At 43.8% G+C, this 25,030-nt stretch overlaps 1 protein-coding gene across 5 annotated transcripts in view; it reads right to left on the reverse strand.

Moving 5' to 3' along the window:
• The window catches only part of STIM1 (stromal interaction molecule 1), a 266,771-nt gene that overhangs the window by 17,673 nt on the left and 224,068 nt on the right, over positions 1-25,030 (reverse strand). For all 5 annotated transcript variants that reach the window (XM_004476725.4, XM_012518882.4, XM_012518879.4 and 2 more), the window contains exons 6-7: positions 15,904-16,081; positions 11,972-12,149 (exon numbers count right to left, since the gene is read on the reverse strand). In XM_004476725.4, the coding sequence (XP_004476782.1) occupies positions 11,972-12,149; positions 15,904-16,081 (356 nt within the window). The remainder of the gene's footprint in view (positions 1-11,971; positions 12,150-15,903; positions 16,082-25,030) is intronic.

Consider the following 25,030-nt stretch of genomic DNA (forward strand, 5'->3'; position numbering starts at 1 on the left):
AACTGGCAGGGACCCAGCCCCCTTCTAACCCAAGGACGAGGGTTTGCTTGTATTTTTCCAGATAACGTCCCACAGCCCATCTGGATCCCTGGAAGGAATGTCCGCCCAGCAACTGGAGAGACCAAACCGACCCAGTCAGGGTCCATGGAAGCCGTCCCGGAGGGACCGCCGGCGGATGCGAGCTCTCCAACACCAGATACAACACCTCAACATGTCGGATGAAGCTCCAGACATCACCGCCCTGATCCGCCTGTATAGGAGAGCCAGAGCCACCGGCCCAACGAAGCCCTCTAACCTCGTTGCCCTGCTGCTTGCTATGCTCTCGCTCGCCTCTACAGGCCAGGCCATGGAGGTCTGGGCAGCAGTCCGTCATCCTCCTGGACTCCTTTTCCTTTCCCCGCAGAGCCTTGTTTTCCCCCAACAACTGCTCTCTACAGCTACCATGCAACCCCACCTTCGTACCCACATCGATAACTCTCACTGTTTCTCTTACTCCCCCCCCAGACGCTCTCTTACTTACCCTCTCTCTGCAGCATGACATAGAAACCTTTAATGATCTCGTTGTCCCCGAATTTACTATTAGCCTCCTCAGTCAGCTACTCAATAAGTTCACCAAATTTTTCAACCCTGCCAATCTCATTTTCTATGGTATCCTTTTCCTAATAGCTGTTATTCTTCTCATAGTGTTCAGACGTGTCTTTACCTCCCTAACCGCGTTAAAGCAGAACCAGCGAGTTCTGGCTATCTCCACCCTAGCCTTAAAAGAAAACAAAGGGGGAATTGAGGGCAAGCATGCAAAAGTTTGGCTCTCAGAACTGGCCGCCTCCGAGGTCTGAGGCACGAAATACGCCTCCCTTGGTTGGCCCCTCGGGACGAGGTATGCACCTACGCCTCCCCGCAGGGGAAACTCACGCAAGCCCCCTCACACCACCTCCGTCTGGGCCAATCTCAGGGCCTCCTACCTCGTAAAGACACGCCTGCTCTCTTCCACCTGTCAGCGAGCTATCCAGCTCAGCCCTCTCAAATTTAAGCTCTCCCTAGTAACTACTGACCAGCCTAGTAGACGAGTTCTGCTTCTATGCCCTTATAAGGTAACAACAGCTAATCTAGCCTATCAGAACCCAATCACCCTCCACCAATCCCCTCTCTTCATGCTCTATAAAACTGCTTGTACTTCCTCAATAAAGTAGACCTGCGCCATCCGCCTCGTCTCCGCAGTTGTCCTTCGAGTCACTGTGCGTCCTCTCACGCCTGCGCCTCCCCACCCCGAGCCCCCTGTCTAGAGAAGTGGGGGCTCCTCACCTCAGTGCTGATGCGCGCAAGGAGTGCCGTGCCTCGCAGGGGTGTCCCCGCGTAAGGGAGGCCCACACGCAAGGAGTGCGCCCGTTAAGGAGAGCTGCCCAGTGTGAAAGAAAGTGAAGCCTGCCCAAGAATGGTGCTGCCCACCCGGAGAGCTGACACAACAAGATGATGCAAGGAAAGAAACACAGATTCCCGTGCTGCTGACGACAGAAGCGGACAAAAAAGACGCAGCAAATAGACACAGAGAACAGACAACCGGGGTGGGTGTGGGGGAACGTGGAGAGAAATAAATAAATAAATAAATCTTTTTTTAAAAAAGAGATATTAGAATTATCGGGCTAGGACTTTAAAATAACTAATTGATTTATTAAAGAAAATAAAGGAAAAGGTGTACATAACATGAAAAAAATGGAAATTTTAGATAGAGAATTGGAATTTATAAAAGTTAATTAAATGGTCTTCTAGAACTGAAAAAATATATATTATCTGAGAGTAGATGGGTAAATAGCAGACTGTTCATAGAATACAGGATTAGGGAACTCAAAGATAGATCAACAGAAAATAACCAAACCAAAACACAGAGAGGAAAAAAGAGCAGAAGGAACAAAGCTGAGCGTGAGAAACACATGGAATACAGCTAAAAGGTCTAAAATAAATTATAACCGGGATTCCCAAAAGGAGAGGAGAGAATGGAACAGAAGCAGTATTTTAAGAGATATATATACTTAAAAAGGATGTGTATTCTGCAATTGTTAGACACAAAGTTCTACATGTGTCAATGAGATCAAATTGATTAATCTTGTTGCTTAAATTTTATATCCTTGCTAAAGATGTTTTTTACTTTATTATTGAAAGGTGTGTTAAAATCTCCAACTTTGATTATGAACTTGTATATTATATCCTTTTCTTTCTTTCCATTTTTGCTTTTTATACTTTTTAACTGTTATTAGGAGTACCCAAATTAATGGTTATTTCTATATTACATTTGAATTTACCAATTTATCATTACGAAATGTCCATTTTTCACTTTAGTAATATTTCATGATCTAAAGTCTATTTTGCCTAATATTAATGCAGCTACACCAGATTTATTTTGATTAGTAATTTCACTATATACTTTTTCTCACTTTTACTTTGAATTTTTTGTGTTCTTATATTTAAACTATCTTTTGTGAACGGCATATAGTTGGTTTTTTTAATTCACATAACTTTATTTTTACTTTTTTATTATGAAAAATTTCAAACATACACAAAAATTAAATAGTATATTAAAAACCCATGGGGAAGTGGATGTGGCTCAGGCGACTGGACTCCCACCTACCACATGGGAGGTCCGTCATCCAGTCCCACTGCCTCCTAAAAAAGATGGCGAGCTGGCACAATGGGCAGGTGTGGCAAGCTGACACAACAAGAAATACAAGAAGAAAACCATAATGAGAGACACAACAAAGCAGGGAGCAGAGGTTCCCAGTGCCTTCTAAAGAGGATGAGTGGGATAGCAAGCTGGCGTGACATGATGACATAACAAGACACAACAAAGCAGGGAACGGAAGTGGCCTAAGCAATTAGGCTCCTTCCTCCCACATCAGAAGTCATGGGTTCAGTTCCCAGTACCTCCTAAAGAAATAAGAAAGATGAACAGACACAGCAAGTGCAAACGAGGGGATGAGGAAAAATAAATAAATAAATAAAATCTTTAACAAAACAAAAAAACCCAGATACTCAACCACCTACTTCCTCAGTTAACAACTCATTGCCAATCTTATTTTCATCTATATCCTTTCCTTTTGTAATTAATTCTATTTTTCTTTATTTTAGTAATATTCATGCAACCTAAAAATTTTCCCCTTTAACCACATTCAGATATATAATTCAGTCGTGTTAATTACACTCACAATGTTGTGCTACCATTACCATCATCCATTACCACAACTTTTCCATTGCCCCCAACAGAAAGTCTGCACCTCCTGAGCTTTAACTCCCCATCCCTAGACCTCCTCAGCTCCAGTAACCTGTATTAGTTTCTGACTAAAATTTGTGTATTCTAATTATTTCTTAATAGTGAGGTCATAAAAATTTGTCTTTTTGTGCCTAGCTTATTTCATTCCACAAGATATGTTTAAGGTCCATCCGTGTTATCACCTGTATCAGAACCCTACTCCTTTTCACGGCTGCATAGTATTCTATTGTATGTACCAGACTACATATTGGTTAGTCATTCTGTTGATGGACAATTAGGTTGCTTCCATCTTTTGACAACTGTGAATAATGCCACTATAAACACTGGTATGCAAATATCTGTTCAAGTCCCTGCTTTCAATTCTTCTGAGTATATACCTAAAAGTGGGGTTACTCGGACATATGGTAATTCTATACTTAATTTCTGAGGAATAGCCAAACTGTTTTCCACAGTGGCTGTACCATTTTATATTCCCACCTAAAATGAACAAATATTCCTATTTCTTCACTTCCTCTCCAACATGTTTTATTTTGTTGTTTGGTTGTTCAGTTTTTTTTTTTTTAAATGGCCACTCCAGTGGGTATGACGTGGCATCTCACTCTGGTTTTGATTTCCATTTTTCCTAATAGCTAATGATGTTGACTGTATTTCCATGTGCTTTTTGGCCATTTGTATATCTTCTTTAGAGAAATGTCTACTCAAGGATCTGATGATTTTTTATTAGGCTATTTGTCTTTTTGTTGCCAAATTGTAGGATTTTTCTATTAGATTCTAGAAATTAAACTCTTATCCTCTATGTGGTTTACAAATATTTTCTCCCATTCTGTAGACATCTTTCTATTTTCTTGATGAAGTCCTTTGACGCATAAAAGTTCTACATTTTGATGAGGTCCCATTTATCTCTTTTTTCCTTTGTTGCTCACGCTTTTGGTGTAAGGTCTAAGAATCCTGAATATGCTTCACAACATTTTCTTCTAGAGTTTTAGAGTCCTGCATTTTATATTTGGGTCTCTGATCCATTTTGAGATTTTGTTTTGTGTGTGCGCAGGGTTTTTTTTGTCTGTGTGTATATATGTGTGTGTGTGTGTGTTTGTTTGTATATGGTATGAGAGCGATGTCCTCGTCCATTCTTTTGCAGATGGCTATCCAGTTTTCCTAGCACCATTTGTTGAAGAGACTATTCTTTCCCAATTGGGTAGACATTACACCCTTGTCAAAAATCACTGGGTCATAGAAGTGAGGGTCTGTTTCTGAACTCTTGATTTGATTGTTCTCTATATCTGTCTTTGTGCCAATACCATGCTGTTTTGACCACTGTAGCTTTGCAAAAAGTTTTAAAATCAGGAAATGTGGGTCCTCCAACTTTGTTCTTTTTCAATATGGTTCTGGCTATGCAAGGTCCCTTGCCCTTCCATATAAATATGATGATTTGGCTTTTCCATTTCTGCAAAAAGACTTTTGGAATCAATCTGTAAATTGTTTGGGGCAGAACTGATATCTTGACAATACTTAGTTTTCCAATCTATGAGCATGGAATGTCCTTCCATTTATTTAGGTCTCTTTTGATTTCTTTTGGCAATGTCTTTTAGGCCTCTGTGTTTAAGTCCTCTACATCCTTGGTTATATTTATTCCCAGATATGTTATTCTTTTGGGTATAATTGTAAATGGAACTTTTTTCTTGACTTATTATTATTATCCATTACTAGTGTATAGAAACACTACTACTGATTTTTGGGGTGTTAATCTTGTGCCCTGCCACCTTGGTGAATTCATTTATTAACTCTAGTAGCTTTGTTGTAGATTTTTCAGGACTTTTTACATACACAATCATGTCACCTACAAATAGGAAAATGGTTACTTCTTCCTTTCCAATTTGGATGCCTTATAATTCTTTTTCTTGCCTAATTTTCTCTGGCTAGAACTTCCAGTACAATGTTTAATAACAGTATGACAGTGGGCATCCTTGTCTTCTTCCAGATCTTAGAGGGGAAGCTTTCATTATTTTACCATTGATTATTATGTCAGCGGTGGATTTTTCATATATGCTCTTTATCGTTGAGGAAGTTTTCTTCTATTCATAGTTTTCTAAGTGATTTTATCAAGAAAAGGTCCTAGATTTTGTCAAATGCCTTTTCTGTGTCAACTGAGATGATTATGGTTTTATTCCCCCCTTTATTCTGTTAATTTGGTATTTTACATTAACTGATTTTTTTATGTTGAACAACTCTTACATACAAGGGATAAATTTGACTTGATCATGGTGTAAAAGTCTTAATACGCTGTTGGATTCATTTTCCTATTATTTTGTTGAGGCTTTTTGCACATAAATTCATAAGGGTTTTGGTCTGTAATTTTCTTTTCTTGTGGTATCTTTATCTGGTTTTGTTATTAGGGTGATGCTGGCCTCAGAACGAGTTAGGTAGTGTTCTTTCCTCTTCATTTTTTTTAGAAGAGTTTAAACAGGATTGGTGTTAATTCTTCTTTGAATAATTGTCAGAATTCCCTGTGATGCCATATAGCCTTAGGAATTTCTTTGTTGGAAGGTTTTTGTTGACTGATTCAATCAATTGGTCTGTTGAGATCTTTTATTTCTTCTAGGGTCAGTGTAGTTTGATTGTGTGTGTGTGAGGAACTTGTCCATTTCATCTAGGTTGTCTAATTTCTTGGTATACAGTTGTTCATAGCATCCTCTTTGGATTTTTTTATTTCTGTGGATCAGCAGTAACATCCCCTTTCATTTCTGATTTTAATTATTTGCATCCTCTCTCTTTTTTTGTCAGTCTAAGTAAAGGTTTGTTAATTTTACTGATCTTTTCAAAGAATCAATTTTTGGTTTGTTTATTTTCTGTGTTTTTTTCTCTATTTCATTTATTTCTACTCTATTCTTTATTATCCTCTCCTCATTATGGGTTTAGTTTGCTGTTCTTTTTCTAGTTCCTCCAGGTGTACAGTTAGGTCTTTTATTTAGGATCTTTCTTCTTTTTTAATGTAAGTACTTTTAGGGCTATAAATTTCCCTCTCAGCATTACCTTCACTGCAGTTTTTAAATGTCATGTTCTAGTTTTCATTTACCTCAAGATATTTCCTTATTTCCCTTGTGATTTCTTATTTGAGTCATTGATTAAGAGTATGTTGTTTCTGAGGGAGTGCTGAGTTCCTAGCCAGGGGAGCTCTATCACAGTCCCTAAAGGAACAGCAACAATCCCCCAAGTGTAACGGCAAAGACCAAAAAAGAAGGAAGGTCCAACAATGAGCCCTTGATACTAATGACGATGCTTGTAAGCCTGTGCACCTGAAATAAGAACAAGGCCTAGAGCTGCAGGATGCCTAAGAGTTACCTCCTGAGAGCCTCCATGTTGCTCAAATGTGGCCAGTCTTGAAGCCAAACTCAGCATGTAAATGTGTTGCCTTCCCCCCAGCGTGGGACATGACTCCTGGGGATGAGCCTCCCTGGTGCCAAGGGATTACTACCAAGTACCAGCTGATGATGTAACTAGAAAATGATCTTGAATAAAAGGGTCAGCTTGGACCAGCAGAATATCTCAGTCTACATATAATACCAGGAGTTAAAAATGGTTTTTGACCTGAATAAAAGGGGGAAATGGAAAGGACAAATGAGTTTATATGGCTATGAGTCTCCAAAAAGAGCCGGGAGGTTATCAGAAGGGTTGCCCTTATGCACACCTCAGCAGAGTCCCAGAGACAGATAAAAGTAGATGCAACCCCAGGTACTGGTTCTTCTGAGGGTTGCAGAGACCCACAGGTTCTATGGTCATGGCAGATGGAGTTCAGTGCCATGTCAGTTGGCCCTACTTTGGAGTTTGTGTTTCTGTGTGATGGAGCTGGTCTTAGATGTGATCTTTGTTCACAAGCCTCTCCTGTTACTTTTACCAGAACTGTAGTTGGTGCTGGGGTTTCATGTATACCCAGGGGACCTGAATCTCTGGACTGACCATGTGATAGCTGGGCCCTGAGCCTCAACAGATTTGCAGCTCCAACACTCTGGTTTATTGGACTTACCCCACTCAGCTAACATGGAGGTGAAGAAGGTCAACCACCACACCAGGGAGCCAAGAGTGCCTACAATTGGAAGCAAGAGGATTGCATCCAGCATCCATGTGGAATCTACGCCCCCTCTTGATATAGATGTGGAGTGGACACAACCATTCCCAGGTCCACAGGATGGAAGAATAGGGTATGGATTAGAGTGGACTTACTGATATTCTATTCATGAACTATTGTGATTAGTAATCGAAGAAAATGTGGCACTGGTGTGGAGAAAGTGGCCATAGTGGCTGCTGGGGGTAGGGAGTGGGAGGAAGAGATGTGATGTGGGGGTATTTTCGGGGGTTGGAGTTGTCCTGGGTGGTGCTGCAGGGACAGTTTTGAGACATTATATGTCCTCCCATGGCCCACTGGGTGGACTGTGGGATAGTGTGGGCTATGGTGTGGACCATTGACCATGAGGTGCAGCAGTGCTCAGAGATGTATTCACCAAATGCACTGAATGTCTCATGATGATGGAGGACGTTGTTGTTATGGGCAGAGGAGTGGGGTGATGGGGGTGGGGGGCATATGGGGACCTCATATTTTTTGAATATAACATTAAAAAAATAAAGACAAAAAAAAAGAGTATGTTGTTTGAGGAACAGATATAGCTCAAGTAGTTGAGTGCCTGCTTCCCATGTACAAGGTCCCAGATTTAATCCCCTATACCTCCTAAAAACAAGTAGACAAATAAAAAAATCATGCAGGGCAGATGTGGCTCAGTGGTTGAGCGCCTGCTGCCCATGTACAAGGTCCTGGGTTCAATCCCCAGTACCTCCTAAAAAAGAAAAAGAGTATGTTGTTTAACTTCCATATATTTGTGGATTTTTCCAGTTCTCTGCCTGTTATTATTACCAGCTTCATTCCACTGTAGTTAGAGAACAAGCTTTGTATAATTTCAATCTTTTTAAATTTATTGATACACCTAACATGTGGTCTATCCTAGAGAATGATCCATGTGTACTTGAGAAGAATTTGTACCCTTCTCTTTTGGGATGCAATGCTCTGTGTGTGTATATTTATACGTACATAATTCAAGTTCTGTGTAGCATTAAAAAAATGCCTGTTGGGGAGTGGATGTGGCTCAAGCAGTTAAGCACCTGCCTGCCACATGGAAGGTCCCGGGTTTGATTCCTGGTGTCTCAAAGAACATAAACAAATGAGTAGATGACAAGCAAAACAACGAGCAAAACAACAAGAAAACAGCAAGCAAAACAATGAGCAAAAAAATAAATGACAGAAACAGATGTGGCTCAGGTGACTGGGCTCCTGCCTACCACATGGGAGGTCACTGGTTGAGATGCTGGAGCCTCCTGAACAAGACAGTGAGCTGGTGCAATGGGCAGGCATGGTGAACTGACACAGGAGACACAAGAAAAAAAAACATAATGTGAGATACAACAAAGCAGGGAACAGAGTTTCCCAGTGCTTCCTAAAAAAGACAACAAGCTGACGTGATGGACAGGCACAGCAAGCTGACCCAGCAAGATGATGCAACAAGAGACGCAGGGAGGAAAACATAATGAGAGACACAACAAATCAGGGAGTGGAGACGGCTCAAGCAATTAGGCATTTCCCTCCCACATCAGAGGTCCCAGGTTCAGATTCCATTGCCTCCTAAAGAAACAAGGAAGATGAACAGACACAGCAAGTGCAAACAACAAGGTTGTGGGGAGAAATAAATAAAAGAAATCTTTAAACAAGCAAACAAAAAAAAACAAGCAGGGAGCAGATGTGGTTCAAGCAAGTTGACCATTCACTTCCCACATGGGAGGTTCTGGGTTTGGTTCCCAGTGCCTCCTAAAGAAGAAGGAAAACAAAAAGAAAACACACCCTGCTTTTTCTTTAGGGGCTCCAACAATTAAAGACTGGGTTGGGTATGTGCACCTCTTGCCAAGAGTTTTGCCACAGGTCTCTTTTGTATGTATGCACAACTCACCTGACCTGGACTCTATCCTGGGTCTGTGTTTGGCCTTGGGTCCCTGCCTGAATGTCCATAGATTCTAATTCACTGCTGTGAGGGGCTCTGTGGTCTGCAACCATGGCAGAAGGTACCCAGGCCAGGGGGTTGCCCCTGTGAGACTCTAAGCCACCTGAGACTGAGTGCGGGGGAGGGGTCCAGACTGCCGGGTCCAAATCACAGATCTACCTACTTTTTTGGTGTTTTTTTTTTCTTTCTTCCATTCAGTGTTTGTGGAATCCTTCTCCAGTATCTACTGTCCTCCAGAGTTCCAAGCAAATGGAATCTGTCCTTTTTACTAGTTGTTTCTGAGAGGAGATTTTTCCAGGGCATGTCTTATGTTACCATCTTGATGATGTCACTAGATTAGTTGGGACTTGGTTTTTATCCAGTATAACAATCTTTGCCTTTTAACTCATTCTTTAGTCTGTTTACATAAAACAAGTCTCAACAAATTTCAAAGGACTGAAATCATACAGCATATTTTCTCTGACCACAGTGAAATTAAACTAGGTATCAATAAAAGAAAGATAACCAGAAAAATCCCTAAATGTTTGAAAATTAATCAACATATTTCTAAGTAAGCATGGGTCAAAAATAAATCACAATGGAAATAAGAAAATCTTTTCAACTGAATAATGAAAAAATATGAAATATCAAAACTTATTAAATGCAACTAAAGGAGTGCTGAGGCAGAAATTTATAGCTCTAAATGCATATATTTGAAAAGATTAGAAGTTTAAAATCAATGACCTCAAGAAGCTAGAAAAATAAAAGCAAGTTAGCAAGTTATAGTTTATAAAAAGTACAAGACTTCAATACTCTACAGAACTATGCTGAAAGAAATTTTAAAAGATCTAAATAAATGGCAGGATAGACTATGCTCATAGATTGGAAGAGTCATTTAGTTAAAATATCAATATTCCTCATATTGATCCATGATGAAGTACAAACACAATCAAAATTTCAGTGGTGGGGGGGTAGTTGGAGAGGATTCATGTGTGAGGAGGGGACAGCAGAATGACAGGCTAATACTGAATGCCAACAATACAGAACAGTCAAAGCAATCCTGAAGAAGAAAGCAGAAGAAATTAATGCTAGAAGATATCAAGGCTTATTATAAGACATTTACCAGGACAAACAAATAAACTATAGAACAGTATGGAGATTCCAGAATGAGCATCTGATTTTCAAACAAAGGAGCTACTACAGTTCATCGGGGTAAAGGACAATCTTTTTAATAAAAGGAGCTGGGATAATTGAATATCTGGGGGGGTGAGGGGGAAGAGAACCTTGACCCCCTACCTCATATCATATACAAAAATTCAGTTGAAATAAATCACACCCTTAAATGTGAAAAATAAAAGCATAATACTTCTAGAAGGAAGTTTAGGAGAACATCTTGGGGGTAAGGAATGATTTCTTAAACAGGACACAAAAAGGACCAACCTTTTAAAAAAAAAAAAAGATGGATTAAATTAGACTTCATTAAAATCAAGAACTTCTGTTCATCAAAAGACAATATTGGGAGTCAAAGAGCAATCCACAGAATATATTTGCAATATATATGTGTATGAGTGTTTATGAATACAATGTATATATATATGTAAGACTCACATCCACAATATATAAAGAACTCTTAATATCAACAAGAAAATGACAGATAACCCAATTTTAAAAATGAGAAGCAATTGGAACAGGCATTTCCCAAATCAAATGACCAAGTCACTTGAAAAGGTGTTCAGCATTATTGGTCATTAGGAAAATACAAATTAAAAGCACAATGAGATACCATTTCACCCCTATTACAATGTCTAAAATTAAAAAGGACTAAAAATACCAAGGTTGTAAATAAACTAGAATTCTCATACACTGCCAGTGGCAGGATAAATTGGTGTAACCATTTCAGAAAGCTTTTTAACAGTTTCTAACAAAGGTAAATACATAAGTACCCTATTATATTCCCAACATAAATGAGTGCTTACACCATCCAGAGACATGTACAAGAAGGTTCTCATCACTGTTATTCATAAAAGACAAAAAACCTGCAAACAACCCAAATGTCTATCAACAGGAGAATGGATAAATAAATTATAGTATATTCATTAGATGGATTATTACTCAGCAATGAAAATAAACCAACTATTACTATATGCAACAATATGGATGACTCTTACAGATACAGTGTTGAGTGAGAGAAACCAAACACAAAAGAATACCCACTGAATAATTCTATTTATGTGGAGTTTAAAATCAGGCAAAACAAATCTATGGTTTAGAAGTTATGGCAGAAGTTACCTTTTGGGTGGAATTCTGACTTGTCAGGGTACAAAAGTGAGCATTCTGGGATTCTTAAAAGTTCTATATCTTGATATAGAGTGGGTGGTGGTTAAACAGGTACGTGCACATGTAAAATTTTTCCAGCTGTATGCTTGTGATTTGTGCAGTTTATATAAACACCTCAATAAAAAAGGAATAAAATAACTTATCAGCTCTTATCCGCCCTCCTTTGAAAAATCAAAGTGACCACATTTTGCAACTTCTGCACTGCTCTAATGTCTAAGAGTCTGCGGAACCTAGAAGATATTCTTTGAGTCATATTTCAAAGTCCTCACATATGAAACTTTCCAGCCAGGCCCTCAACAGACTCCTGCCCTTTACCCACCCCTTGGGGTGTGCAGGAGTTAGTAGACTCTCCTACCTGCTCCAACTCCTCCTCAGCATATTTTTGGCGGCTCCGCTCATTCTCAGTGCCCTCCCGCAGCTCCTTCAGCCGCTGGGCTTCCTGCTTGGCAAGGTTGATTTCATCACGCAGCTTCTTCTCCAGGTGAACCTTTTCCACCTCCACTGTCCGATGCTCCTCCTGGGCCTTGTGCAGCCTGGGGGGCGATGGAGGAAGCTGGAGGAAGCCAGGCAAGAGGTGCCAGCCAACATGCCATGCATGAGTCATGGCATGGAAAAAGAAAAGGAGGGCTCCAGCACTTGGCACACATTCTCCCTTCTCTGCTAACTATCTGGCTCTGAGCTAACCCGGGGTCATTAGAAACTACAGACCTTACCCTAATTTTTACGTTGTCTATCATCTTCCTGCCAGTAGTTGAAGTTTTGAAGCCAGATTCCCAACATCTAAATCCCTCCTCTAAAGTATCTCACATACTAAAATCATAACAACTACCAGTTTATATGGTGTTTCACATTTGTTATCCCTGCAGAAAATGACAATATATCATAATCAGCATTGGATAGATGTTGACATGAAGGTCTAGAGAGGGAAAGTGACTTGTGGGCAGAACTGAGACAAGAATTCCAATCTGAATGACTCCAAATATCATAATTATTCCCTTACCCTGCAAAGGGAAAGCCTGGTGGCTGACATATGAGTGGGGAGGTTGGGGGGAGGGCTTAAGTAATTTGAGAAAGGAACTACTGAGCTGGCCCTCTTGGATTCCTGACTACCTGCTCCCAGAAGCACAGAAAACTGAAATTCATGCCACGGGGGACTGTGTAAGGCTTGGGAGGGACCCCTGCTGTCAGAATCTATGCTTGCATCTATCCGTACATTCCTTCTATCCATCCAGTCAAGTCTCCTTCCTTCCTTCTTTCCTCCACATAAATATCTGGTTCATTCATTCATTCACCAAGTACTTTCAGGTGCCTAGTAAATGTCAGAGCCTGTGCTAAGCACTAGATAAATGGAGATGACTCCAAACATTGTTCCTGCCCCTGAAGAACTCATCATCTAATCCAACACAGACGAGCAAACAGATAACTTCATACAGTGTGATAAGCTATACAATAAAGAGATACACAAGTTGTTGAATAAGCCCAAAGGAGAGAGTGAGCAAATCTCCCTGAAAGGAGTCAGGAAGGAGAGGTTGGACTGGGAAGAAGGAATTCGCTAAGTACTTAGACACCATCAGGTCTTCCCACCTTGGTAGGACCCACCAACCCACCAAGGTACCAGGACAGGAGGGGGAAAAGATGATGAGGAAGAGGAGAGTGCATGGCTTAGACCTGGGTATACAAGAGAAAGAATAGACTACAGAACAAGAAGGGCCCACTTAGAAGAGCTCTGAGCACTGAATAAGTTTACACAGATTAAATAGAAGAGGTAGAAATAGAACTCAACCTCTAAAAATCCCCAAGTTCAGAGTTGCCAGGGGCTGAGGCTTCAGAGGATGTAGTGGGATAATCAGGGAGGGAAGAGGGAGAAATGTCTGGCTGTAAGCTTCCTACTGACAAATTGCAGTGTCCTGCCCATTTTGCCAGAAGAAAGGGAGTTGAATCTCCTCGGGGTGCACAACAGATGGAACAACTTGCACAGCTAAAAATAAAGAGGTGCCATTTCCTACTACCCCATCTCCTTCTCTTGGGAACATCCTCCTTTACTGTATTCTTCCATGACCCAACTACCTGAAATACCACCCTTAGAGATTCAATTCTTCACTGAAATATTGTCCTCTCTTCAGATAAGCAACCCTAGGTATGGTATGTCTGTCTTCTACATACATTTGGGAGAACCTTTAAAGAAGCAAACCTGACTCACTTTCAAAGTCCCAGAAGGGTCTAGCAGAGATGAGGATCTAATAGACGTGAGCAGAAATGAGCAAATAAATGTAGAAGCCCTGTCCCACTCCATCCCCCCAAAGACTATCTTGAAGGAAACAATCAAGTGGCATTACAGGAAAGAAAATTAGGCAGCCTGATTGCAAGTCCTGGCTCTAAGTAGTTATATGACTGTAGATACGTTTGTTCCCTGTACCAGGTATGTTTCTTCTCTGTAAAATGGGAATCAAAATTCCTGTTTGCCTTAAGAATTACCTTGAAAACCCAATGAAATCTTAATTGGAATGCACATTTACATTTATTCACCCAAAATATCAGGAGCTCCGCAAATAAAGTTCTTTGGTGGCTGGCAGAACAGGCCTGTAGAAGTAAGGGAGGGGCAGCGGTGGCATGTGGGCTCTGTAGTATGTCCACCTGTGTCAGCCTGTGTGTGTGTGCACGTGCATCTTTCTAAGTGCCGCCGTGGTCACTGAGCTCTGGGGACCCTGGGGAGCAGTGAAGGTTGGGAGCTTAGTTTTATCCCCAAACTTGGAATGTCTCCTGCCTAGATTCTTTTGCTTCTGGAATGAAAACAGTACATGTTTTTCAGACAGATGAAGTACAGGGACTGCTCAGATAGCAGCGGTAAGACCCCAGTTGGCAAAGGGACCAGGAGCAAGAGGCCCGGCAGGGCAGGCAGGACTCAGCTAAGAGATGAGACTCCTGGCTCAGCACCTCTTGTCCCCACAACCCCAGCCAGTGGAGATGAACCTGTAAGCTGCTGCCTCAGGAAAGGCAGCTGCCTGTGGTGTCAGAATCCCTAGCTCACCATTCAGTGACATGTGACTCTAAGCAAAGCACTTACCCTCTCTGAGCCTTCATTTCCTCAACTCTAAAATAGAGTTCATAGTACTTACCTCAAAGGGTTGGATTATTAAAAGCAATAATTCATTTAAGTGCCTAACAATGCCTGGTTCATAAGAAATCTGCCCCCACACCTCCAGTCTCCAAAAAAAGTATCATTAAAAAAATAACAGAAAAGAGCCAGGCTTCATTTCCTTTTACATGAATTCCTGCCAGATCTCCTACCTGGTGTCCTTAGGCTGCCAGAATCATTTTTCTAAAAGATGGTCCTGAAGTAGGCCTCTCCCTTTCCAGTTAAACAAACGAGAACAACAACAGTAATAATAAACCTGCATTTACTCTATTGCCTGCTGAACTTCTCATGTGAGTCTTAAGGTCCCAGGGATCTGGCCCTACCCTATATACTCAACTTTAACACCCAAGGTTTCCCTACCCATCTTTCAAGGCCACCTCCTCAGAGCACCACACCCACTCATCTCTTGCCTCTGTGCTATTTCTGTCCTTAGAGTTCTCACCCCACAGGCTGGCAATGAGTCACTTCATGAGGTACGTTCCCACTGCTCCTTCTTGTGTTTAAGTTTTGTTACTCCACTATCAAGGAGCTCTTTATAATTCCCAGCACAGACCTGGTTCCTAGAAAATGTCAGGAAGTACTTAGGTGACTGCCGCCTAGCTGGCTGGCTGACTGGCACCTTCTTTCCACAGCTAATTCTTCTAGCATAGTTTTTAAGTCATGTTGTATTGCAACAGAATCCCAGACCATCAGAGCTAGAAAGCCCCTAGTATGTTCTGGACAGGAACGGGATTTACTCAAGGTCATACAACAAGTTAGCACTTACAAGATTTAGAATCCACACGAGAAAGAACTCAGGACATTAGGAAAAAAGGTTTGTGAGCTTTCTTTGGGGAACAGCGAATAATAGTTGTATCTATTTATACGTGGAGGGAAGCAGTCCAGAGGCAGGACAAAGGATAGAATGACCCTAGCAAGTCGATCCAACCAAGGAAGCTCAAGACCACCAACAGCTACACATTAACCCCCTTGAAGCTCAGAGGTAGGAAAGAGAGAAACAAGTTTCACCCAAGAGGAATAACTGCCCAGGGCAACTGGAATAACAGAAATTTAGACTCCAAAACTAGTGCCGTTTTAGAAGGATGACACAGCCTGGGCAGGTTCTCAAGAGCTGGCAGCACCAGGGCCAGGGGGAAGGGACAAGGTCTTACCTTTCCTGAAGGTCATGCAGACTTTGCTCAGCTCGGTGTAGCCCCTCCAGATCCTTCATCATCTTCTTCATGTGCTCCTTAGAGTAACGATTCTGGATATAGGCAAACCAGCAGCCTCCCACACCGATCACAATAGACACCACCAGCATGAAGTCCTTAAGGTGATTATGACGGGCCACTGCCGGAGAGGGAGGGCATGGTGAGTTAGGTTGCCCACTACACACTTAGCCTTGCAGACTCCACTGCAGGCCCAGGATCACCTCCCCAACCTCCCAACCCTCATTTCTCTCTTGTTTCTGAGCTCCTGATATCCTGGGATTGATCCCCACAACCTGGCCCTGATTTGTATATTCCCTTTGTCTACGGGATCGCCTCTAAATTTCTTCATCCTGAACGCAGCCTACCTTTCTGGCCTCCACTCCCACTGTGCTCAACACAGAGAATCATGACCTATCTACCACTCTCTTTCTCCCCACAACCACCATGATGTTGTACATACTAGTCCCTCTACCAGGAATGCCTTTGATTCCTTTGCCCCTGGCTAATTCCTACTCATCCTTTAAGTCCAAGCTTAGGCAGCCTCTCCTCCATGAAGCCTTCCCAGACATGCTCTCCCACTCGAGAGAAATGAACTTCTCTCCTCAGGCACACATCCAGAGACACTATTGTAGTAACCTTTGTGTGTATCTCTCTGCTAGGCAAGACCGAATCTGAAAAGGAGAGGCTTCAGAGCAATACAGGAAGCTTATTAAATCATATTTCTCTATGATGCAGTAAAGAGAGAACTAGTGTCTTCTCAACACATCCCAGCCACCTCTGCGCTGAGAGGAGCCCATGTGCCCAGATGCAGTGGCTTCCATCCTATAGGGTAAGCAATACTAGGGTGCTAGAATAGGTAAAAAGGGGTAACAGCTGGTGAGGGTAGAATGAAAATGTCACTAGAGTCAAAGGTTGCTGAAGGAGCTCAATCTCCTGAACTTGTAGGCTGTTCTAGGCACAAGGTCCAAAGTCCAGATCAGGTTAAAGTCTGGAAGTCTCAATCTATGAAAAACATTGCTACCCTGTGGCTCAATCCAGAGGCCAGGTAAAACAGGAGCAGCATCAAGAGATTTTTATAGGGGGAAACGGACTTTGGCCCAGTGGTTAGGGCGTCCGTCTACCATATGGGAGGTCCACGGTTCAAACCCCGGGCCTCCTTGACCCGTGTGGAGCTGGCCCATGCGCAGTGCTGATGCGCGCAAGGAGTGCCCTGCCACGCAGGGGTGTCCCTCGCGTAGGGGAGCCCCACTCGCAAGGAGTGCGCCCGTAAGGAGAGCCGCCCAGCGTGAAAAGAAAGTGCAGCCTGCCCAGGAATGGCGCCGCCCACACTTCCCGTGCCGCTGACGACAACAGAAGCGGACAAAGAAACAAGACGCAGCAAATAGACACCAAGAACAGACAACCAGGGGAGGGGGGGAAATTAAATAAATAAATAAATCTTTAAAAAAAAAAAAAAAAAAAGAGAGATTTTTATAGGGAAGCAGACTTGGCCCAGTGGATAGGCAGTCCGCTTACCACATGGGAGGTCCACAGTTCAAACCCCAGGCCTCCTTGACCGGTGTGGAGCTGGCCCACGCACAGTGCTGATGGGCGCAAGGAGTGCCGTGCCACCCAGAGGTGCCCCCCGCGTAGAAAGTGCAGCCTGCCCAGGAATGGCACCGCACACACAGAGAGTTGATGATGCAACAAAAAGAAACACAGATTCCCATGCCGCTGACAACAACAGAAGCAGACAAAAAAGAACACACAGCAAATGGACAGAGAGAACAGACAACTGGGGTGTGGGGGGAAAGGGGAGAGAAATAAATAAAATATTTTTTTAAAAAAGAGATTTATATATATAAGACATTACATATGCCAGGAATTAAGGGATGACCTACTCCCAGAGACCTGGTAGCAGTTTATTAAAGTGCCAGGGACCCAGCCATCAGCAATGTTTAGTCTCAGCATATTTGAGAAGCTAGACAAGGAACAAGGAAGAAATGACATCAGAAGGTAAGACAAAAAGCCATGTCCTAAGAACTGAGCCAAGAGAGAAGAGAAGCATTGCTGCAACCTGACATTGTTCCTATTGTACCAGATTTGGGCTCTGGACCACAGAGCAGGAGAGTTGAAAGGGATACCTTGTGGAGGAAAGGACTGTTGCTATAGTCCCTGCCTGAGCTGTGCTCAACCGTGCATAAAGTAGCTGTGTGTTCAGAGCAACCACAGATGCAGGAGTAGAGAAAGGGAAAAAAAAGGAAGCTACAACAGGGCGGGTGATGCCTTGTGCACAGCAGGCTGCCCTGTGACTACAGGAGGAGGAGGTGGGATTGGCAGGACCCCTGTCAGTAAGGACAAGGGGATGACGCCACAAGGATCCAAGGGGAATCACCAAGTTGAGGCAGAGTCTAGAAGGGAAAGATACAGAGAGCTGAAAACAATATGAGGCTGCGAACCAAAGTTTTACAAAATGGGTTTATATTCACAGCTGGGCAGCAGAACATGGGGATAGTAAGGGATCCAGCCAAGGGAGGCGAGTTCCTAGGTCCAGGGTGGTAGCAATGTCCTTCACACGTTTATGCCAGGCTCTGAGAGAGGAAACTGAGAGTCCTTGGCACTCTCCTGCCCTTCAGGTCCCAAGAAGAAGAAAAATCACCACAGCATGGTGAACTGCCCAGGACATTCCCAACTCCTCAGCAGCCTCAACAGAGTGCAGGGTACCCTTTTACTCCCCCATTTATTAAGGACTTTTAATCTGGGTTTCCAGTGTTTCTCCATTCCAGTATACCCTTTACATTCTATCAAAAGTCAAAAGTACCCTTGTTCAAACAAGACTCCATGCAACCAGCACCCTCACCTATTACATCCAACATTTCAAAGCTCTAAAGGTGGACATGCAGATTTGGTCCCTTATTCTTTGTTATCTGGATTGATTTGGAACCAGATTCTATTATCCTGCCCAGCTGCATATTCTCATCCAAGTCACAAATAAAATACTGAAAGACCAAGGCCAAGGGAAGGTCTAACCATCACTTCTTCCTCTAAGGTAATAGTCACTAATCATCAGTACATTCTGGGTTTCTTCATCCAGTTTTGACTCTACTCAAATGTATAGTCCTTTACCCCATATGTTCCTCTGCCTTGTCAAATGCATACTGAAGCCCAGATATATTGTCAGCCAGAGCCCAACAGCTACCAAGTGTGGTTGAAAGAAAATAAAGTCTAATGTGGCTGATTTAATCCTGTGGTTCCTAGTGATCATCACCTACCTATATGTTAATACCAGTATCCAGCACAGCAATGGCCATCACACAGAAGTCAGTTTGTGGGACTGAATCTTTATTGATAAACCTCAAGTGTGATAATATCTCCCTCCCCTTAGGCTATATAAAAGAAAGGAAGAGAAATAGGGAAAATATAAAGCATATAATGCGGTCACCCCTCGGGCTGAAGTGTGGTTTGCTGGCCTGGCGGGGGAGCAGCCGCGGCAGGCCAAGCCGCTGCCCCCATAATAGGGTGGCTGGTCGGACTCACCGCCACCCCTGAAGGGAGCTCGGCATGGGCGCAGAGTGCCCTCGGGTCTCCCCTTCTCGGCAGCCATGCTTCCGCGGCCACCCCTCCTCCCGGATGGCGCCACACGATGCCTGTGGGGCGGCACCCTTCTTCTTCTTTCTCCCTGCGCAGGCACAGGGCGGAAAATTCCAGTCTGCCCTTTTCCCTCCCCCCGACAGCAGCAACAGCCAGGCGTGGGCGGGAAACTCAAGTCTGCCCTCCACCCCAGCAACAGCAGCCACCAATCCCTAAACCCTGCCCCTTCCCCCAGCAACAGCGACAGCCAATCCCTAACCACCACCCCTCCCCCAGTCCAGTACTGCCCACTGACCTTTCACCGGCAACCAATCAGAACAGGGCGTGGCTTCGACCAATCAGCCTTCCCCAGCCCCTATAAAACTGTTGCCTCTCCCTCAATAAAGTGGACTTGCGTGTTTACCTTGTCTCCGCGGTAGTTCTTCTGCCGTGCGCCCTCCAGTCCTGAGAGCCCCCAACAAGGGCCTGGCCTCCCTTGTCCCCAGTTCGTTGCCTGCTTCTCCGGGCGACCCCTTCGTCGCCGGCTTTGCCAGGCGACCCCGTCAGCCGAACCGCGCAACCCCTGTGAGACTGACCCCTCGTCTGCTGCCGGACCGACCGCTCGTCCCAAGTGGGACCGACCCCTCGTCCTAAGCTGGACCGACCCCTCGTCCGCAGCCAGACCCCACCTCTACCGACCGAGCAAGCCGCCGCAATATAAGGCATTTGTTTTTATTATCTCTAATTCTCACAACAATGCTATAAGGTAAGGTATTAGTATTCCCATTCTATAGACCAGGAAACAGAGGCTCAGTCAGGGGCACTGACTTGCTAGAGTTCACAAAAATTCAGATTCAAATCTAGAATGGCCTGCCTGTATGTTCATTTTGCTACACCACACTTCCTCACTACAACTTACTCATGCAGCAAGTGTTGTTTCTGCTTCATTACATGCAAACAACTCTCACCGTGGAGATGCCTATACTGAACTGATCTAGCCTGACTGTGACTCTAAGAGTTGTGAGGTCTGAGTTTCCCCCTAAACAACACCCTGGAAGGAAACTGTGGCAATGCCATCAGAAGAGAGAAGATCCAAGGGTCAAAGAGTCAAGCCTTTAAGGTTAAACATATGGCCTCATGCAGGGAAATTCTAGTGTCGTCAAAGGAAGCCTCCCGTGCTGAGTGTGAGGGGGTCTGGGCTCTCTGCTTGTTTCGGCTCCCAATTTATTACGAAATTCATTTCCCCCATCTGGACCTCACCTTCCTCAGCAGTAAAATGGAGCCCTGCACCCAACTCACAGAATCACTAAAGAGATCAAATATGTTTACTTTACGTGAAAGAGCTTTGAGGTGCTAGGAGATATTGAGGTGAATATATCCAGGAAGTAATTTTTTTTTAATTATTTATTTATTTATTTTTAATTACATTTAAAAAATATGAGGTCCCGTTCAACCCCCCCCACCCCCACCCCCCACTCCCCCCACAGCAACACTCTCTCTCATCATCGTGACACATCCATTGCACCTGGTAAGTACATCTCTGAGCATCACTGCACCCCTAGTCAATGGTCCACATCATAGCCCACACTCTCCCATGTTCCATCCAGTGGGCCCTGGGGGGATCTACAATGTCCCGTAATTGTCCGTGAAGCACCACCCAGGACATCTCCTCGTCCCGAAAACGCCTCCACATCTCATCTCTTCCTCCCATTCCCCAAACCCAGCAGCCACCATGGCTACCCTTCCCACACCCATTCCACATTTTCTCTGTGGACATTGGATTGGTTGTGTCCATTGCACATCTATGTCAAGTGGGGGCTTAAATTCCACATGGATACTGGATGCACTCCTCCTGCTTTCAGTTGTAGACACTCTAGGCTCCATGGTGTGGTGGTTGACCTTCTTCAACTCCATGTTAGCTGAGTGGGGTGAGTCCAATAAATCAAAGTGTAGGAGCTGAAGTCTGTTGAGGCTCTGGGCCTGGGTGTCATATTATCAGTCCAGAGATTCAAAACCCCTAAATATATCTAAAACCCCAGCACCAACTACAATTCCATTAAAGTAGCATGCAAGTCTTGTGCAAAGAGATCCCCTCTGAGTCCAATTCCATCACTCAGAAACACCAGCTCCAAAGAAGGGCCATCTGCCATGGCAGTGAACGCCATCTGCCATGACCATAGGACCCGTGGGTCTCTTTATCCCTCAAAAGAACCAATACCTGGGGTTGTATCTACTTTATCTGTCTCTCAGACTTCCAGGAAGTAATTAAGAATGTGGCTGAAGGGAAGCAGATTTGGGTCAACAGATAGAGTGTCCGCTTACCACATGGGAGGTCCAGGGTTCAAACCCAGGGCCTCCTGACCCGTGTGGTGACCCATGTTGTGGTAATACAACATGCAGTGCTGATGCACGCAAGGAGTACCCTGCCACGCAAGGGTGTCTGTCCCCCAAGTAAGGGAGCCCCACGCGCAAGGAGTGCGCCCGGTAAGGAAAGCCGCCCTGCGAAGAAAGCGCAGCCTGCACAGACGCCTCTGTGTGGTGTCGCACACGCAGAGAACTGACACAGCAAGATGCACAACTAAAAGAGACACAGATTCCTGGTGCTGCTGACAAGAATTCAAGCGGACACAGAAGAACACATAGTGAATGGACACATAGAGCGGACAATGGGGTGCGGGGAGAGAAATAAATAAAAATTAAATCTTAAAAAAAAAAAAAAGTGACTGTGGAGCTTAAGAAAGAGGAAGGAGCTACAGAAGTAGAACTGTCAGCTCTCCTCAGTGGAGCCCTGAGACTGAACCCCACACCCCTGAGTGGATCTATAAACATTTGTGTCAGGAAAAGAGGGGAAAATAGGTAATCAAGAGTCTAGTCTAAAATATTGTATGGTCTTACCGATACGAAATAATTAAAAGTAGCAAATTCATAAGAGTCAGAAACTAGAATTCAGATTACCAGGTGCCAGGATGGGAATAGGAAATGGGGAGTTAATGCTTAATTGGTGCAGAGTTTCTGATTAGAGTGATGGAAAAGTTTTGGTAGTAGATGGTGGTGATGGTAGCACAAGAATGTAAATGTGCTTAACACTACTGAATTATGTATCTGAATATGGTTAAAAGGGAAAATTTTAGATGATATATATGCTGCTAGAATAAAAATTAAAAACAATAACAACATAGGATTTTACAACTCAAATAGTGAACCCTAATGTAAACTACGGACTATAATTAATAGCACAATTATAACAACATTCTCTTATCAGTTAGAACAAAGTTACCACAATAATGCAAAATGTTAAAAATGGGGGGTGGGAATATGAGAATTCTAATTTTCCACATGATCTTTCTGTAAACCTACAATTTCTCTGATCAAAAAAAAAAGTCAAGTCTTTGCCTTACTTCTTTCCATCCTAATCCCATCCCCATGCTTCAACTCCTAATCCTTCCCAGCCTACCTCGGCCTACAGGAGTCCTTCGATTCCTTCTGCTCAGAGCTAGGATTCCCTGTTCAATGTGCTCTTTGGATAGCCAAACACAGGTTATCTCTTACTATCTCAGCTTGCTTTTTGGCTTTCATGCAGTCTCTGGTAGGCAAGTCTGCAAGTTCCTCTAAGAAAAATCACAGGACTTACTTATTTCTGTAGCTCCATGCTTAGCAAAAAGCCTGAACAGAGTGAGTACTTGGCAAAGGTGGAAAGGAGATTTTAGTAGAAAAGGAGGTTACAGCATAAAGTACATGTGAAGGGAAAATTTTCAGTTCCTGGGGACAAGAGTGTGGTCAGCTGTCCTGCACACACACACACACACAAGTTCATCTCTCAGACTCCACCTCATACCCAGCGACCACAGCAGTCAGAGGCCATGTACCTATCAGCAGAACAAATGTGGTCAGCTACTAGAAGAGAGCTAACCCAGGGAGGATGGCTGGCTCCAAAGTGGGTCAGAATTCTTAGCCTGAATGCTACAAACAGAACTTAGCAAAATAGGTCAACTGTTAACACAATCAGGCCTGAGGCAGCGGAGATGGGTGTAAACAACTGAGACACAGCCATGTTAATAGTCTCAAGGTAAGGGTGGGAATTTTCAGGGTACCAGTTATCACACTTAGTGTCATGCCCCTAGCATATATGTAGTCATCCCTTGCTGCCAACAAGTTATGAGCTAGGAACTTCTTTTGTCACTTACACAACCTTCTGTGCTGGGGTGTCTGTCCAACCATGGGGGCTACTCCTATGCTCTCCTCCCTTCAGTTACAGCCCAACACAGGCTTTAGCTGCCTCAACCATCTACAAACACTCCATAGGTAGCAATTCTTCCCACATCCAAGCTGGGGCAGATTCCTCTCCCATCTGCCCTCACTCCTATAGCTCAGGAGAGGCCTGGCCTCCTCCTCCTGCATAACTTCAAGCCTCCAACCATCTAACATAAACTTCCTGGCACCTACTCTATGCTGAGCCTTACGCTGAGTGCTGGTAAAGAATGAGCAAAGCCATCCCTGCCCTCGAGGATTTCCCAGTTTGCAGGGTAAGAGACAGGGAAACAGTGTTATGAAGAAAGCAAGTACAAGGAGCTGTGGATTCCCAGGGGAGGGTAGGAGGAAAGGGAGATGCTATAAAGGAAGCTTGGAGAAGGCGTGAAGGGCTAGTTGGAGCATAACAGAATGGAGAGAGAAAGAATTCAGCATTGTCCAGGAAGGCAGCCACTCCTGCTCATTGGGGCCTTTTCTCTACTAGCTGAGCCACTGAAGAAGGAAGATAAGGTACAACATAGTCTTCTTGTCCTCTCCAAAGTGGCCCCAACCCCAACTCGGCAGGCCTCTCTTTGCACACTTCTCAATATTCCTTCTAAAAGCACAAAGGGCATCCTAGGCCCTAGCCCAGGCTGTACACACAGTATGGACACAAAGAAAACAGTAGCTACCATTTATTTAGGGGAAATTGGGGCCACAGAAAAACCTCAGGAATGAATCTAAGGCCACAAAGCTACTGAGTGATGTGAAACAACTAGCCTGTTTGATTTCAAAGCCAGAACTCTTTATGTCTTGCTTCTTCTAACAGAAATAGAGGGTGGGATATTATAGTAGAAAATAGCAATGAAATATAAGTTAAAGACCTGGGTTGAGAGAAACAGATGTGGCTCAAACAGTTGGGCTCCTGGCCTGTGTGGTGAGCTGACCCAAGCGGAGTCCTGCCCCATGCAGGAGTGCTGCCCCGTGCAGGAGTGCCACCCCGCGCAGGAGTGCCTGCCGATGCTGAGAGCTGGAGCAGCGAGATGATGCAACGAAAAGAGACACAGAGGAGAGACAATAAGAGACGTAGCAGAACAGGGAGCTGAGGTAGCGCAAGGGATTGATCGTCTCACTCCCACTCCGGAAGATCCCAGGATTGGTTCACAGAGCTGCCTAATGAGAATACAAGCAGACACAGAAGAACACACAGCGAATGGACACAGAGAGCAGATAACAGGGGGAAGGGAGAGGTGGCTAAATAAATTAATCTTAAAAAAAAAAAAAAAAGACCTGGGTTGAATCATGGCCCTGC

The sequence above is a fragment of the Dasypus novemcinctus genome, chromosome 10 (assembly GCF_030445035.2).
Source record: "Dasypus novemcinctus isolate mDasNov1 chromosome 10, mDasNov1.1.hap2, whole genome shotgun sequence".
In the NCBI taxonomy this organism is placed as follows: Eukaryota; Metazoa; Chordata; class Mammalia; order Cingulata; family Dasypodidae; genus Dasypus; species Dasypus novemcinctus.